The following is a 15,047-nucleotide window of genomic DNA, read 5'->3' as shown; positions in this document are numbered from 1 at the left end:
GTAGCACGTCGCTACCGATCCGAGGAGGCCGAGATCCGACCAACTTCTCAGGCTACGTTGTTATTGCCGGGACCGTTGGTTCAGGAGCCCGGCGGGGAGAAAATGATGGAAATTAATTGAACAGAAAATTAAGCTTTTCCGGGCCTCGTGTGGAATATGGGAAGGAGGGAGGGGGGGGGGGGGTGTGTGCAAGGGTAAGGGTTGGTTGTTTGAGTATGAAATGAAAACAAATCCTTTTGTAATCGAAGAAGAGGTTTACCAGACAGAACGCCCGACTGTGATGGGGTTGGCGAAGGTGGCGCCTCCATTGGAATGGGAAGAACTCCCCGGGGGGATGGTGGATGGAAAAATGGAATGGATTGATGGATGGCTTCACGTGCACCGCTAGCTGGCTGGCTGGCCTCATTGTGGTCCTTGTATGATCTGGGCCGCAAATAAATCTAATTAAAATGCCACGGAGTTCAGCATCAGGGTAAAGACATCTTCCGTCTGCGCTGGCAGTGTTGTTACATATGTACAGCTCCTGTGCGCCATGTCCCTGATTGTAATCACTTCTTCAGATTGCAAAAACACATAAACTGGTGACCGCGTCAGTAAAGGCGAGAATGGCGGCTGTGTGGCTTCTGAAAATGGAATGAAACGGAACGGAGCGGAAGAAGATGGCCCATAAACGGTGGGCATCACAACCACCATCACCATTGCCACTGGGACGCGCACCGGTGGTGTTGACCTACGTTACAAAACGAACCGCCGAAGGGGAGTCAGGAACCGAGGGCCATAAGGGGTTCGCAGTTGTAAGTCTTTACGCCGTACAAGCTGTACACGTATAGTAGAGAGAAAGAGAGCAGCACGGTCAGCAGCAGGTGAAAATAAGCCTCGATATAGCCGTCGAACGGCCACACTTCTACATACGCTACGGCTACGGTTCGTGCTGAACACACACACACCCCTTGACCAGCCCGGTTGTAGGCCCAACACAATACCGGTGGCCGTTCCCTGCTGCTGCTCCAGCTGCTAATGGGTTCGAGGCTTAACGAAGTCGATTTTCACAGGTTGCGGTTATGGGGGAGGGTGGATGGGTGGGTGTGCGAGGTGTTTCTTACAGTTTTCCGTTCCGTTTTCCTTTGTTTTCGTCTTCATTTGCTGTTATTGCTTCCGTTCGGACGAGCGCGTGTGCATTTAATGGCTATTCGCTTCCCCGTACACGCAGTTCGTTCCACAGTCCACCGAGTGCGGTCGATATCCGGAGTTCGATTTTCCGTTAATCCTCCTCGACAAACACACACACACACACGAACGCACGAACGGTGGTGGTGGAAAGGTGTACAAAAGGCGATACGTTCGTCTTTCCGATGCCCAATTACTACTATTGAGACGGAATGATATAAAAGGGGGGGAGTTATATTGAGCCGTCTTAGGTACTGGGGCGGAGTACCGTGATCGGTGGGGAATGGGATGTTGTGGGGATAATAGTTATTGCCCACTGACACACGCCCCCCCCCCCCACTGGATAGTGCGTGATGCCAGCAATACACCGAGCACATTGCTCGTAAAGACTGAATACTGAAAGGAATTACACGGAAAAGCCTTCGATGCATTGGGGCGCATTTATGGACTTCTGGGGATCGGAGGAGTACTCATTGCGTTGCGTAAAACGTATCGGATTTATTCAGTAAAATCCACTAGCCACGGGATGCACTATTCCAGGGGTCAGGGGCGAGAGGCAGCTCATGAAAACAAATGACCGATCTTTGCCACTATGAGCGGCCATTGTTAGTGGAGCAGAAGAATTGGCACGGAAATGGTCTGTCCTGTCATTAAACGAGTCAAAAAGCGATTACCGACAACAGCAAATACGATGGATTTGTAATTCTAAATCCATACTTCAGTTAGTATACCATAAGATATCTAATCGGATCTTTATTTGACTTTTGGTAAACCAAAACGGCAGCGCGTCTCAGTAACCTACGATAATGGAGGTCGAAAAGCTGCAGCTGGAGCTGCATACCAAAAGGTGGTTCTAAAACAATAGCTTAACCACATTAGTAGATTGTTCGCTCGCTCGCACGCGGCACTAATGCTTCGAAGTCGTGACTTTCACACGAACAATGGCGCCTACCCGGAAAACGTCTCCTAATCACTATCCCCTTTATCCCAGCCCAGAAGCTAATGCGCTTGTAATATCAATTTGTACAAGCTACCCCGGTGTCCGGGGCCACACCGAACAAAGAGACCACACCAAGAGTTGTTCGGGATTGCTTTGCTTTGCTTAGCTTTACTTCGTTTCCCCGTTCCGCCAACAACCAGATACTACTCTGGCGAGGCATCTGACATTGCGAATGCTATACCTAGCCGCGTGCTGAACATTAATAATAACTAAACACAATAGTGGCCGAGTGCGGGTGCCACCGGGGGCCGTGCATTGTAAGAGGATTTGCCTGGTAATCACACAGCTTTGCTGCCAGTGCCTGCCAACACACACACAAACACTGATTCTTGGGCACAGACGAGCGAACATCCTTTTCCTCATTAAGTAGTATACGGCTAGAAATGGCTCATCCGGTGGCACGCCGGAAGATGACGGAAAGGGGGATTGAGTGCGGCCGTGTGTGTGTGTGCGTGTGTGTAACGATGAGTGTTTACATTTCTTTTCTCTTCTCTTCTTCATTCATTCCACAGAGAGGACCCCGCCCGCCCCATCGTGCTGGATCTGCCAATCATCATACATCATCATACTACACACTTGCATCCGTTGTGGCTATTTACTGCTGCTGCTGATGATGATGATTATTATGATTATGATGAAGATGATGATGATGACGATGCTGTTCTGAAGAGGGCCCTTCCGTTCTCTCTCTGGTGGTGATAGAACCACATTCTAGTGGTCGAATCGGTCGAGAAGGAAGATCAATTGTTTGTTCCACAATCCCACTTCAACGTCAACGAATCAAACATTGATTAGCAGCCCGTTCCAAGTTCCCGGGCCCCGGGCAGTCTTCACGCTTCAAACGCGGATACCAAAGAGCCAAACGTGCAAAGAGTGAACGTTTCAAGAGGAAAACGTTTACAACGCAAAACACATATCCCGGTTACATATCGACGTGCGAGAAACAAAGCTTCCAAATCACTGCTCCGCAAGGGTGGGAAAAACGGTAAGTCCTAAAAGGAGAGCCCTTCTCCGGAGTTGCTCCCGGAAATGGTGCTCCATAATCGTTAATGGAGCAACCGATCGATCATCCATTTATGAACCTAATTCGAACTGATTAATCAAACAATCGATATCGATAGAGACTCACGGGACGGGACTCACTTCATTCACTGCCACAACATCGGTCACGGCGACGACGGTAGACCTAGACCTCTCCTTTGGTGCGTAGACGCCGAAGGACAGACGCATGTTTGGCACAAGCGACGAGCCAAAAACAAAATCTTGTTGCTGCTGTGTCGCTCTCGACGCTCGCTGTCAACGAGCTTCCATCTATCTTTCTGCCACCGCCACTCACCGTCTCCTCGTCACCATGATTTCCACCCTCACCACCACTACCCCCACCCCACCAGAAAGCTGAAGACGCTTCAGAGGATCAAGGCTCGGTTCGGTCGGTTCCGCTACACCGCCCGTGCTCGAGCGTGAAGCGCGCAATAATGCCTAATATTTGGTCATTTGTTTTGATTAATACCTCTCCCTACTGCGCTCTGCGCTCTGCGCCCGTCGATGGCTGTGAAGAGCATGGTCTGGCCATTCCAGGTTTCGTCCTGCGTTTCGTTCGTTGATTAATCAAATTTAAAGAGCCGCTCGCTTCTGCGTTGTCCTTTGGCCCCCGGTAGAAGAAAGCAAAGCAAAGTACGTTCCGGCCCATTCAGAATGGCCCCGTGGATGAAGCTTCAAGGCTTCCAATTACGCGAAAATCAAGAGCGGCCATTTCATGGTTAGCTGCCGTTCGCATCGTACCGCGAAATCTGAGGGTGTGTGTGTGTCGCAATTGCCCGGATGGGACACTGATTATCCGGGGGTGATGATGAGAAAAGGTGGAAAAGAAATGATGAACGAGGCTTCTTCAGCATCAATCCATCGCTCAATAGCGCAATCCATCCCTTACCGCGGCCTCGTTGAGCTAGCACAATGCAGTAGAATGTCAACACTTTGCTCTGCAAGTGTGCTATCTCGCGATGGTACTTTACATGGCGGACGCTAATGGCGGACGATTGGCTGAGGATGAGTCATGCACTGCGGACATCCCAGCAGGGCAGAAGCAGCATGGAACAACCCCGACATGGTGCTGGTCAAAAGGAGCTCCCTTCTAGCACAAAACGGGAGGGAAGATTATTGCAAATAATTGTTGACCTGGCAGCGGCCGGACGATCCGGATCCGGTCTCTCCCTGGACTTTCGGTGCATCGTTGACCCCGCACGCCGGCTGCCCAGGCGACGACCTGTCTACACAGCTCACTGCAGCCAGCTAGCCTTCTAGCGAGCTAGCTGGACGGCCGGCAAGTGGAGTTCATCCTTTTATGAATATTAAATCAAATTTATACAACCTCCTTTTGGACTTGGGGATCCGCTTGGAAATCGGCTTCGAGAATTATGGAAACTCCTCAACCCTGGCCTCGTCTTTTCCTCTCTTCAGGCAAGAATGGCGTAGTAGTAATTACTGTGTACGCGCGCACTTTATATTTGGTCGACCTCTCTCTCTCTTCTATTTACACTCGCCGTCAGCACACACACAGGCCAGCTAACCATCAGGTTTTGGAGTCTCGAGCGGTGCCTTGAGCGATGCCTATCGACCACGTAACTCGGTGGTACTGGTACCTGCTTGAAGAAGGCAATAGCACACACTAGCACACACGATTTCGATTCGCTGAATCCGCCAAATTGCTCCGCATTATAAACCGTCCGTGGCCACTGTTTGCCACCAGCCAGCAGTACTATTAGCATACATTTTTCAAAACATATCGGCACCGATTACATTGCAAAGGGAGGGATGGGGAGAGGGCCTTGCTGGTGTTGGCTTACTGAAAAGGATTATGGATTAGTTAGAGTATAATGCCGGAGCGCAAAGTTGGGGTTGGGGTTCCCGTCTACCGAGCGTTCAATGGTGATTGGACCTGACCTGGCCGGGAACATTACATGGATAACCTAGAATGGTATGGCTAGTGTGCCAGTTCTGTGATGCAAATCGTACCGTTTGTGTTCTTATCACTCGCATTAAGGAGGTTGGCTCGATGGTAGAAGCTATGGTTTATTTGGGGCAATAAAATCCTCAGTTTTGAAGATTTTTTGTAAAACAATCATTAAACATTAATGTTCTACCTAAATTTTATGTTAAAAACTAAAACTTTTCAAATATTTGGTTATATTTTGTGGAAGATTTGTAAAAAATTACTTTTTGGCATCGAATCTTCTAAGGTGAGTTTGCAATTATGTACTTTTCTCGTTGCCCATCCCAGCTTTCTGTTCTGGATCACCGGAAATCTACAAATCTATATTCTTTTGTTCGATTATAAGTTTATCCAGGTAGTGTCGAAGTCGAGTTTTTGGGGTATTTTCGAAAGTTCGATTTTTGATTGTTTTCTGCAGTTGAAGAAGTGATGCATTTTACGATTTTGCCTCAAGAAACCAGTTTTACATCATTCTTAAAAAGAAATTATTTAAATTTGTTTTAAACTCGATTCTGTGCTATGATGGGCATCGATTTTGAAAACGCTGGTTTTGGGAAATCGATTTCAAAGTAACGAAACTTATTGCAGCTTGAATGAAATGCGGTTTTTCAAAAATCAGTATCTTTGTCAGTTTTGCCTCGATTGATTTGGAATTTTCACACAATACTCTTGAAAGGATAAGCATTCATGGAAATATGTAACAAGTAATTGTGAATGAAAAGATTGAAAACTGTTGCCCCCTTAATAGTTTTAAGCATAGGTCAAATTATTCTTTTATGTTGAACTAAATGTACAACGGAGATTTTGGGTAGTTGGACCTGTTCCAGTGACGTTAGCTTGTCTTTTCAGGGATCCAACGTAGGTTACATACCAATAATGTCCACAAAAACGTTCAAAAAGGATAATACACACACACACAGCTCAAAGTTAGTTGATGAACTTTGCCACATTTTTGAGGTACTGCCCGTCCATTTCCAGCTGGCACACTGCCGAAAACCTTCTGCATCTTCAGACACACTCCCGACAAACCGAGGTATGCAAATAACTAACTCCAGCAACTTCCATCGGTGGCAAACAGTGTAGCTTCTAATCAAAGGATCCTTCTAAAAGTATCCGAAACAGACAGGAGTCCTTAGAGCTGTTTATCCACCATTGAGAAGCCTCCAACAGCAGAAGGGAGAGCACCGTTTAGACCTCTACTCCTCGCTCCCGAAACAGACTTCTTGACTTCATTTCAATCAATCTTATCATATGCAAATCGAGCGCTCATTTGGCACCGGTTTGATGGTTGTTGTGCGTTTCCTGCGTGCTACGCAGCAGCTCGAGTTGATCTCAACAAAAAGCTCCTTTTCGGCTTTTGGTGCAATCAGCGAATGAGAAGTCATGGCATTCGGAAGTGCACTCAGAGAAATGTGGGAAAAAGTTTTTCCTCCAACCCTCCATTTCGACTACCGGACCAGAGGACCGCATGTTGGGTTTCATGTCGCCGAAACCGATCTGTTTATAGTTTTTGAGGAGTGTTTAAAATGAGTTTGAGCTCTAGGCGATCTAGTACTAGCCTTACCGGGGCCTTACCATAACACAACTTGTGTCCCAAGAAGCAAACGAAACAGAGAGCGCGGCGCGATTGAAGGGGATGCTGCGAAACTGCGAAACGGTTTCCGGTGGTAAACGGCTGGTGCACACATATGCTGCTGGTCGTATTTGCCTTCGCTTCGAGCGAAGTGGACACACCCGGGACTGGAGAGGGCGAAGAGAACATGAGAGGAATCGAGCTTGAAGCAAGGATGGGGTGTGAAAAGTTCGTTCAAAGTTTTAAGGGCATCATGTTTCTTCCCTTCTCGTCCTCTATCACACACAGACACACACACGCGAGCGGTCCTGCAGCTGACCGATGCGCGCGCGCTGAAGGACACCGAGACACCCGTTTTCTGCGAAACTGGTCCGTACTGGTGGTTGTGGTGGTGATCGTTATCGAAATAAGTAGTTGGCAAAGTTTGTCTTCTTTCACTCGCATCGCGCATCGTTAGAGCGAAACATGGAATTTGAATGGATGCAGGAACGAGGTGGGGTGGGGCGTAAAAACATATTCTCGAATGCATCAAACGGTTGCTCGCGGTGATGGCATCAGAATCACATTCATCCGGCCCCGTATGAAAAGTGGAACAGGAGAGAAAAGGATGTCAGAGGAAAGGCAAGCAACTGTGGCATTCATTAGGAAATCTGGCAGGATGAAAGAAATATCGGGGTCATTCGGCGCTGCGCTATGCTTATCGGCCGTCGTGGCTCTCCCATTTTCCATCTAATCAACCTCACTGTTCGCTCACGCTCGAGTTAAAATGTCATGTGACGGCATGTGCCCTGAACCTTCTCCTCGAAGGTTCGACAGACGAAATTAATTTACTCTTTATCGCCGGTGACGAAAGCTGCAGCGCGCACAATCCTCACGAATGATGGATCACCATCGCACGAAAGAGCAATCGAGCAAATCGCTTTACCGAGTGGAGTTTACGGGTGGATTTTAATGAATTCATCATGCCATCGTCACACTTCAACATCGATCCTTCAGTTTGGGTGGTTGGTGGTGTTAATAGTTGTTAGTGTTGCATGCACGGTTGCAAGCGTGTCAACACTCAGTCGATCATAAAGCGTTGGAAACCGCGTCGTCATCTAGCTTATGCTAGAGCTTTCATTATGTTTGCGCTTGATTAGTGACTGTGCAAACGCAATTGCATTACGCAAATGGTAATAAATCTATTCTATATTGAGCCCAAATGTCTGTCTTGCAATGTGCTGTCTAACCCTCGTACTAATGGATGGGTCTGGCCAGACCCCTATGCATTTATATGTATTTATATGGGCGTTCGAATCACTTTTTCTGTCTGTTCATCAAACTCAGTTAGTTTCTAAATTTAGTTTGCAGCATATAAAGTCGGATTTCAATGGGTTTTATTATGTTCAAAAACCTACAAAAACATTTCAATTGATTTTAAGCTCGAGAAAAACAAGTGTAAGCAACTTTTGAATGTTGGTAACAGACTGGCAGGAAGATTAGAAAAAATAGTTTTAATGTCTAACTTATCAGCTCTGTGTAAAAAAAAAAAAGGGCGGCAGTCTCGTTTGCTAGTAGATGTATAAGAGCCGCTGCTTTGTCCAGCTACAATATTTGTTGGAAGATTGATTTGTTTTCTGAAAAATGTTTTAATCACTGAGCGAGCCTCAAAATGCTTGATACTATGAATATTATTGATGCGTTTTTCAACGATAGGTAAAACGTTAGGTGTTTGAGATAACGTATAAAAAAGCACATTTGGCGTCCCTATTGTTTCTTTTCACTATTTTACAAATACAATAGGTACTGGTACCGTATTGTCAAGAATATTGAAGGAAAGAGCTAAAATCCTGCGTCGTATTGGCAGTTTCTTAGTGTAGCCTTTTTGTGCATGCTAATCCATACTTACATAAATGCTAAGCGCTCTAAAGTGATCATAAAAGCATATATTTTAAGTAAAAAATGAAAAAACACCATATAAATGGTTCAAATTACATGTTCTACCATATAAAATAAATGTGGGTCTGGCCCATCCGTTGGTTTTTAGACATTAGTGTTATCAATTGAAAGCCAACACATTTTTAGGAACCTACCTAAAAGGTCAAACCTCTACAAATAATAGAACTATGTGTAATTAACAAATGAAAATCAAAATGGTCTGGCCAAACCCATCCGTTGGTACGAGTGTTGAAGGTATAAAGATTGCATCAAACTTATGCCATTCGCTTTACGAACGCGTGAACGCAGACGAGGTTCTGCGAGCAAAGGATGCATTATTTACTTCGACTATGGTTTCCACGAAGGATCGCTTCCACGTTATGTTCCGGAGTTGTGTGGTTTTAGCAAGATGTCAACCCCGGAAAGAAGCGAGCGAAACCACCGAGATGCCGGAAGCTAATTTATTACCTTTGCATCGGTCCCAGGTATCACCGATTCCGGGACTGCTGCTGGTGATGCTGCTCCACTCGGAACCGAAACCGTTTTCCACTTCATTAAACCACGCTTCCGCTCCAGCTGATCCCCTCTATATGCCTTCCTCTCTCTCTTTTCCTATTTCTTCCTGTTGTGGTCTCTTGCTCTTGCCAGCGGTGAGCCAGCAAATTGATGAAATATTACATTCCTGCACTTTGCAACATGCTCTCGACATGATGCTGTGGTGTTGTATGCCGGGACAGTTTTTTCCCTGACAAGCATCACACCGTTAGAGAGAGGCCAGAAAGCAAGAGAGAGTGAGAGAGAGTTGCAAAAGTGCCTTATCTAACAGCAAGCAAACGAGCCAAACTGTATCGGTGGTACCGAGTGAAAATCGTAAAAAAAGGAAGGAAAATCACAAGAAACGGAAAATATTTACCTTTCACGCGGGTCGCACACAGCGAAAAAACAGACACTCTCGCACACATCAAAAGTTTGCTCGAGAAAGCTTCGGTCACGTTATGCTCTGTGCCTCCCTTTTCATGATGCTGCGCAGGAAGGTCGCTCCCCATCCCCACTGCCCGTGGGTTTGTCGTGAGTTTCCGAAATTGGTTGTCCCACATTTTCGCCGAGTTTTCCCTTTTTGTTGAGTAGGAAATGGGAGGGGGGGTATGTTGTGGTGAGGTAAAGTTTTGGAATTTCCTGTTTTTTTCTTCGCTGCCTGCTGTTGCTGTTGTTGTGGTGGACGCCTGTAAGCACTTACACACGGATCGCGTTGGGGCGGAAAGGGGCCGCCTGCCAGCGGCCATAGTATGACCCAGAGTGAAGAGGCTGTTAGTAAGGTTTTGGGACCCCCGTTCTTTTGGGAGGACGACGACGACGACGACCAAGAAGGTGAGTTGAGTAGATGGTGCCGGTGTTTCTTCGCTCAAGGTAAGCGACAGGAAGGACGCAAATAAAGGGACGAGCGATGGTGGCATACCAGGCAGGCGAAATCACGTATCAGCAAAGGGGAGGTGGGATCCATTACGGCGACGTTATGACGTCCATCCCATACGAGACTGCCGGAGCCTGGTTGGTTCAGGTCGCTGCATTTCTGATATTTCATCAAAGCAACCCCGGACCGAGCGATACACCGAGCGGTACGACGGTTGCTTGGACTGCTCGTGGAGCCTGCGCCTAGCAACGGAAGTCATCAGAGCAAACCTCAAGTCAGCAGCAGAATCGTCTGCAAGGTTTACCGGAGGTCGGAAAAGCAGCAATATTACGGGTGGATCAAATAAAAAATCGATTAATCTCGACTCGACTCGACGTGACTCCTGCCGGTGACGTGCGTACGCGGAAAGGGAGCGGAAGGGAAGAGGTGCGCGGTGCGCACCAGCACCATCCACACTATGCATTACGTATGCTGTGCGGCTGTTTGATGGAGCGAAGGCTCACGGCAGGAAAACGTGCAAGGATTTCTGAATTTTCCCTCCCCGTAATACACACATACAGGCGTTCGTGGTGTGGCTACGTACGTAAAGGTTGACGCATCAAAGAGCAACCTCTTCTCTTACGTCGTGGTGCGTGTCAAGGCTCAGACTGCTGGAACAAGATGCGCTGATTCAACAGCAGGGCGGCAGGAGTTAGCGGAAGGGCCCCGCGTCACACGTCACACACTGACACACACACACCATCGTTGTTGGGCTGGAATTTGGGTGAAACTGACAGAAAGGAAGGGGGGGGGAGCACCATTCCCGTACCTCGCCTTCGAAACGTCAATCCCTTCCGCAACTCGCAAGTTCTGTGGAGTTACTGGTGACGCACCGCATGCCTGGTGTCACCAGCAGGAAGAGTAGAGAGAGCGAGCGAGAAAGAGAGAGAAAGAGAGAAGTGGGTTGCGGGGCTTCAAATTCGAAAGTAATCGAAACGAATCAATCAAACTGCCAGCCAGGGAGCGCAAGTACCAGCCCTCCCGTAGCCTACTACTGGTTCTTGATAAAATGTACGCCCTACTTTGATTCTGAAGTCTCTGACGCGACCTGTCACTGGCATGTGTTCGTGCGTGTATACGCGTATGCGTGCGTGTGGCTGTGTGTGAGGGCATATTAAACGTTTTCGCAGCAGGCCTGAAGGCTGTCGGAGCCTCAGAGCTTTAGATGAAGTATCCAAATCCAATATGGAGGCCTTGAGTGTCCTTGAAGTAGTACAATTCTTCTAACAGCAGTTTGTTTTAAGATTATGGAGCTCACTGTACACCACGGGGGCATTAGACCAGACCCAGATTGCGGTAGTCCATTCTGGCCAAGGGAAGCGGGGCATCGGTCAACAGATGATGAAGGATACTTAAAACCCTCCCATGGGGGGGATGTGTAACGGAGGAAAGCAAAAAATGGCCAACTGACAGGACCCACATCACACCCAAAGGCGGATAGAGGAAAAGGATTTAGGGGAGGGGGAAGGCCTGAAGCAATCAATCATGTTTCACCCACTTTTCGGACTTAATTCTAATCACCCACTTCCCGTCCCAGCGGCTGATTTGCACCACAGTTCTCTCCCTTTAAACAGTTCCCGGTCTCTTCTCTCTCTCTCTCTCTCTCTCTCTCTCTCTCTCTCTCTCTCTCTTTGTTATTGTTTTATTAATCTTAATTCGTATGCTCCTCTGTTTTTACAGATAAACGGTTGCTGGACTGGACTGCGGATCCGTCAAGGGACATCCAACGCAATCGCGCTGTGTGTGTGCGTGTACGTGTGCGTGTGTGTGCAGGTGTAAGCTGTGACGCCGAAAGGCTTGACCGCCGGTTCCGTGAATCCGTGGCCAAAAGTGTTAGCGTGAGTGTGCTCTCCGGCTGTGTAACGGCCTCCGGGCAAATCGTGGCCTCGTTTTAAGGAGCAAAAGCGTTGGAAAAAAAGAGGAAAAAGAGTGACGTAGACCGTTGCTCGACGACCGTTGTGCTAGTGTGTATGTTCAGAATCGTGAAAAACATGGTACAACCGGTGGCATTAGGTGGCAGGAGGCCGCCCGGAGTTTGGTGGCTCCTCATCATCATCGCTGCTGCGGTCCAGGTCAATGCAGTTACCGAGGAACTTTCCCCAGGTGAGTGAACCATCCCCTTTTGCTCTCTCTCTCCCTCTCTTCTCTCTCTCTCTCTCTCTCTGTTCCTTTGGTGCGGTAGCGGGAAAATTGCACCGAAAATCGATCGCGTTCCGTTGGCGCGTTAATGTTCCCCTGAATGTGTGCCGTTTTGGGGCCAGAAAGCGGTTGGCGCGCCATTTTGTCTGGAGTGAAGGCACTGCGGGCTACAAAAAAAAAAACAAGAAAAGAAAAGCACGCCATCACGCAATGGCGCAATGGCTGGCCGGTCCCACCTCTCCCAATACGCCGATCGGTTGATTGATGGTGCTGCTGGCCGCAAACTTTGCACCTCCTTTGCTGTGCCCCACCATCGGCCGGTAATTGACAGTCTGGCCTCGTACCGTACCGTCGCGAGGAGTGGCGTGGACCTCCCAGACACGCAGGCACGCACGAACGGGAATGCCCTTCCGGCACTTCATTGAATATCGAAATCCTTCCAGCGTCCATCCAGATACGAGCGTCGATCATTCGACCATCCAGGGAAGTGCTTGAGAGAAGGTCCCCCTGCCCCGTGTCTTGTCCATCCAGTCTCTATAGGTCGTGGATTGATTTATCGACTTCCGGACCAGAGGTTGACCGGATTGTAGAGGCACCGGGACCATCGGGAATAAATAATTCATCCAGCACAGGATGATGACGATGATGACGACTACTTGGGCCGTGGGCCAATACCCCGTCACGTCATCATCACCACCATCATCATCCTCGTTCGGATTCCTGGGGACGTCCCGCCACGCCAGACGATCGATTGATGTATCGACAAGGTTACTGGAGCCGGCGCTGATTGGGATCAATTGCGGTGGTAAAGTGATTCCCCGGGAGGAACCCGGTCGAGCATGTTTCCCCGACGATTATTACCGTGAGTTGGGATGGGACATGGACGCTACAGTGGCCCTGCTTGGTGGTGGTCGGCCGCCACTTCAATATGCATATTGCATCATCGATTGACACCCAGCCTCCTTTGCTAGAGAGATATTTATGATCCGATGGTTGCCACATCACCCTAGAGGGTCGTAACCTTGGAGCTTCTGACCAGTAGGCCAGTAGGGCCGAGGATTTATGGTTCTGGCCTGGATCTGCTGGGGTTTGTCCGGTTGGTTGGAGGTTTTTTCTCCTGGTTTTACTGATGGTTTTGTTTGTTTGTTTTTCTGTTACGGCATGCCGCTTGGTAGAGGCGATGGTGATCGAGTTAATTGAGCATCGCTAATGCTTAATGCTTCTCATCACACTCCGTGACACTGATTTATGCAAAACGATGTTTGTTTGGACTTCTGCACTTTAGGTCAACACAACATCCTGTCATGCAGGTTTTCAGTAGCCGGTTTGGTGACTGCAAGTTCCGCATTGGTGTGTATTAACCTGATATGCAGCCAGGGGCTGCCTGTTTGGTCCAGCAACGTCCCACGAAGTGTCACAGTATTCGCAGGGAGTGTTAATGTCAAAAACCTGTCTAAGACCCGATTTTAGACAAGCCGAAAGCATCTCGAGGTCATCAGATCCGCCTTGCACTAACAATGTTGTGACCAGGAGTCGTGCTCAGGTATACGAATGCGAATTAGGTTTTGGTGACGGTCACTCTCCAAATGAAAAGTATCAAATTACTTTTACTTTTTAGTTGTGATATTCAAATTGTCGCAACGAAACGTCAATATAAATGAATGTTGGTTTTTGGTGTGAAAAGTGTTGTTGCGTTTAGAAACAATATTCACATCGCAAGGAAAGTAGCTCAGTTTTGCTGAATATCCTGCTGAACTTCCTGAAACGCACAAATGATTAGCGTAAAGTAAAACAAAAACCATACATTTTATACTAAACATACAGATTCCAAAAACATACTTTAAAAAAATGTACATACTATTCCACTAATATGCATTTCTGCTCTGAAATGTAACCCGCATCGTGCGTAGAAGTAAACAAATCCTTCCCGGATTTATCCTGTCAAAACCAGTTGCTGTCGTGGCACAAAAACAGCAGCTCTGATTTTTGGATGCGATAACCAACATTTTCTACATGTAAATAATGTAACACCTTGTCCAGATTACAAGAATCTTTATGGTAGTAATTTCTATTTATCTAGCGTCCTCATTTTTGTGACTTTAGGCTTCAGAAATAGGCGAAGCTAAAGGGAATTGATGGTTTGTCAGTTTTAAAAATTGAATGTTTGGTCGCTTAGAAAAGAAGGAAAATGGAAAAGGGATGATTTTTTTTTTAAATGAACAATTAATGAAGATAGTATTGAATTGAGCCAGCTATTGTATCAAAAGTACTAATGGAAGTAGCCAATATGTATATGATTAGGTATCAATAGATTAGTTTTTTTTTGTTATCTATTTTACTTTTTTCAAAAAGACCCATTTGAAAAAAATATTTTAATCTCAAGCGCATCTTTTGAGACCCGCATCCATTTGGATGCGATGGCTTTATTCCTAAAACTATTGGAGCTATCCACCTAAGAAATTCCTAACAAGCTAATAGTTGTTCATCTGCGAGAGATGTTGATAGAGTCTTTTTAAATGAATCAGTTGTCTACTAACTTGGTGTTTAACTCCATTATTTTTGGTGATAAAACTTTGACTCAGATGACAACAGCCAAAACGTAAATTGTTACACTTTTTTTCACGGGATCTGGTTCAAAACCGACTTAAAACCCATAGGAAAAAAGTAACAGTCTATATCTAGAAATTTTTTACATTTTTACGCCAATATATTGCAGTGTGAACAAAGCATAAGACATTCTTAGACTGTGCAGAAAAGCGGTTTAGAAAGACAGCATATGATTTGATTACGCTTGAACCGAACCGCGCACGGC

General features: G+C 47.0%; 1 protein-coding gene across 1 annotated transcript in view; it reads left to right on the top strand.

Annotated features, from left to right (window-relative positions):
* The first annotated feature begins 2,686 nt into the window (after window positions 1-2,686).
* The window catches only part of LOC125957208 (semaphorin-2A), a 246,532-nt gene continuing 234,171 nt past the window's right edge, over window positions 2,687-15,047 (top strand). Inside the window, exons 1-2 of the mRNA XM_049689746.1 lie at window positions 2,687-3,152; window positions 11,777-12,199. Of these exons, the coding sequence (XP_049545703.1) occupies window positions 12,067-12,199 (133 nt within the window). The 5' untranslated portion in view covers window positions 2,687-3,152; window positions 11,777-12,066. The remainder of the gene's footprint in view (window positions 3,153-11,776; window positions 12,200-15,047) is intronic.

Source organism: Anopheles darlingi, chromosome 3, assembly GCF_943734745.1.
Source record: "Anopheles darlingi chromosome 3, idAnoDarlMG_H_01, whole genome shotgun sequence".
Taxonomy (NCBI): domain Eukaryota; kingdom Metazoa; phylum Arthropoda; class Insecta; order Diptera; family Culicidae; genus Anopheles; species Anopheles darlingi.
Note: the sequence above shows the minus strand (reverse complement) of the source record. Positions and strands in the feature narration are given on the sequence as shown.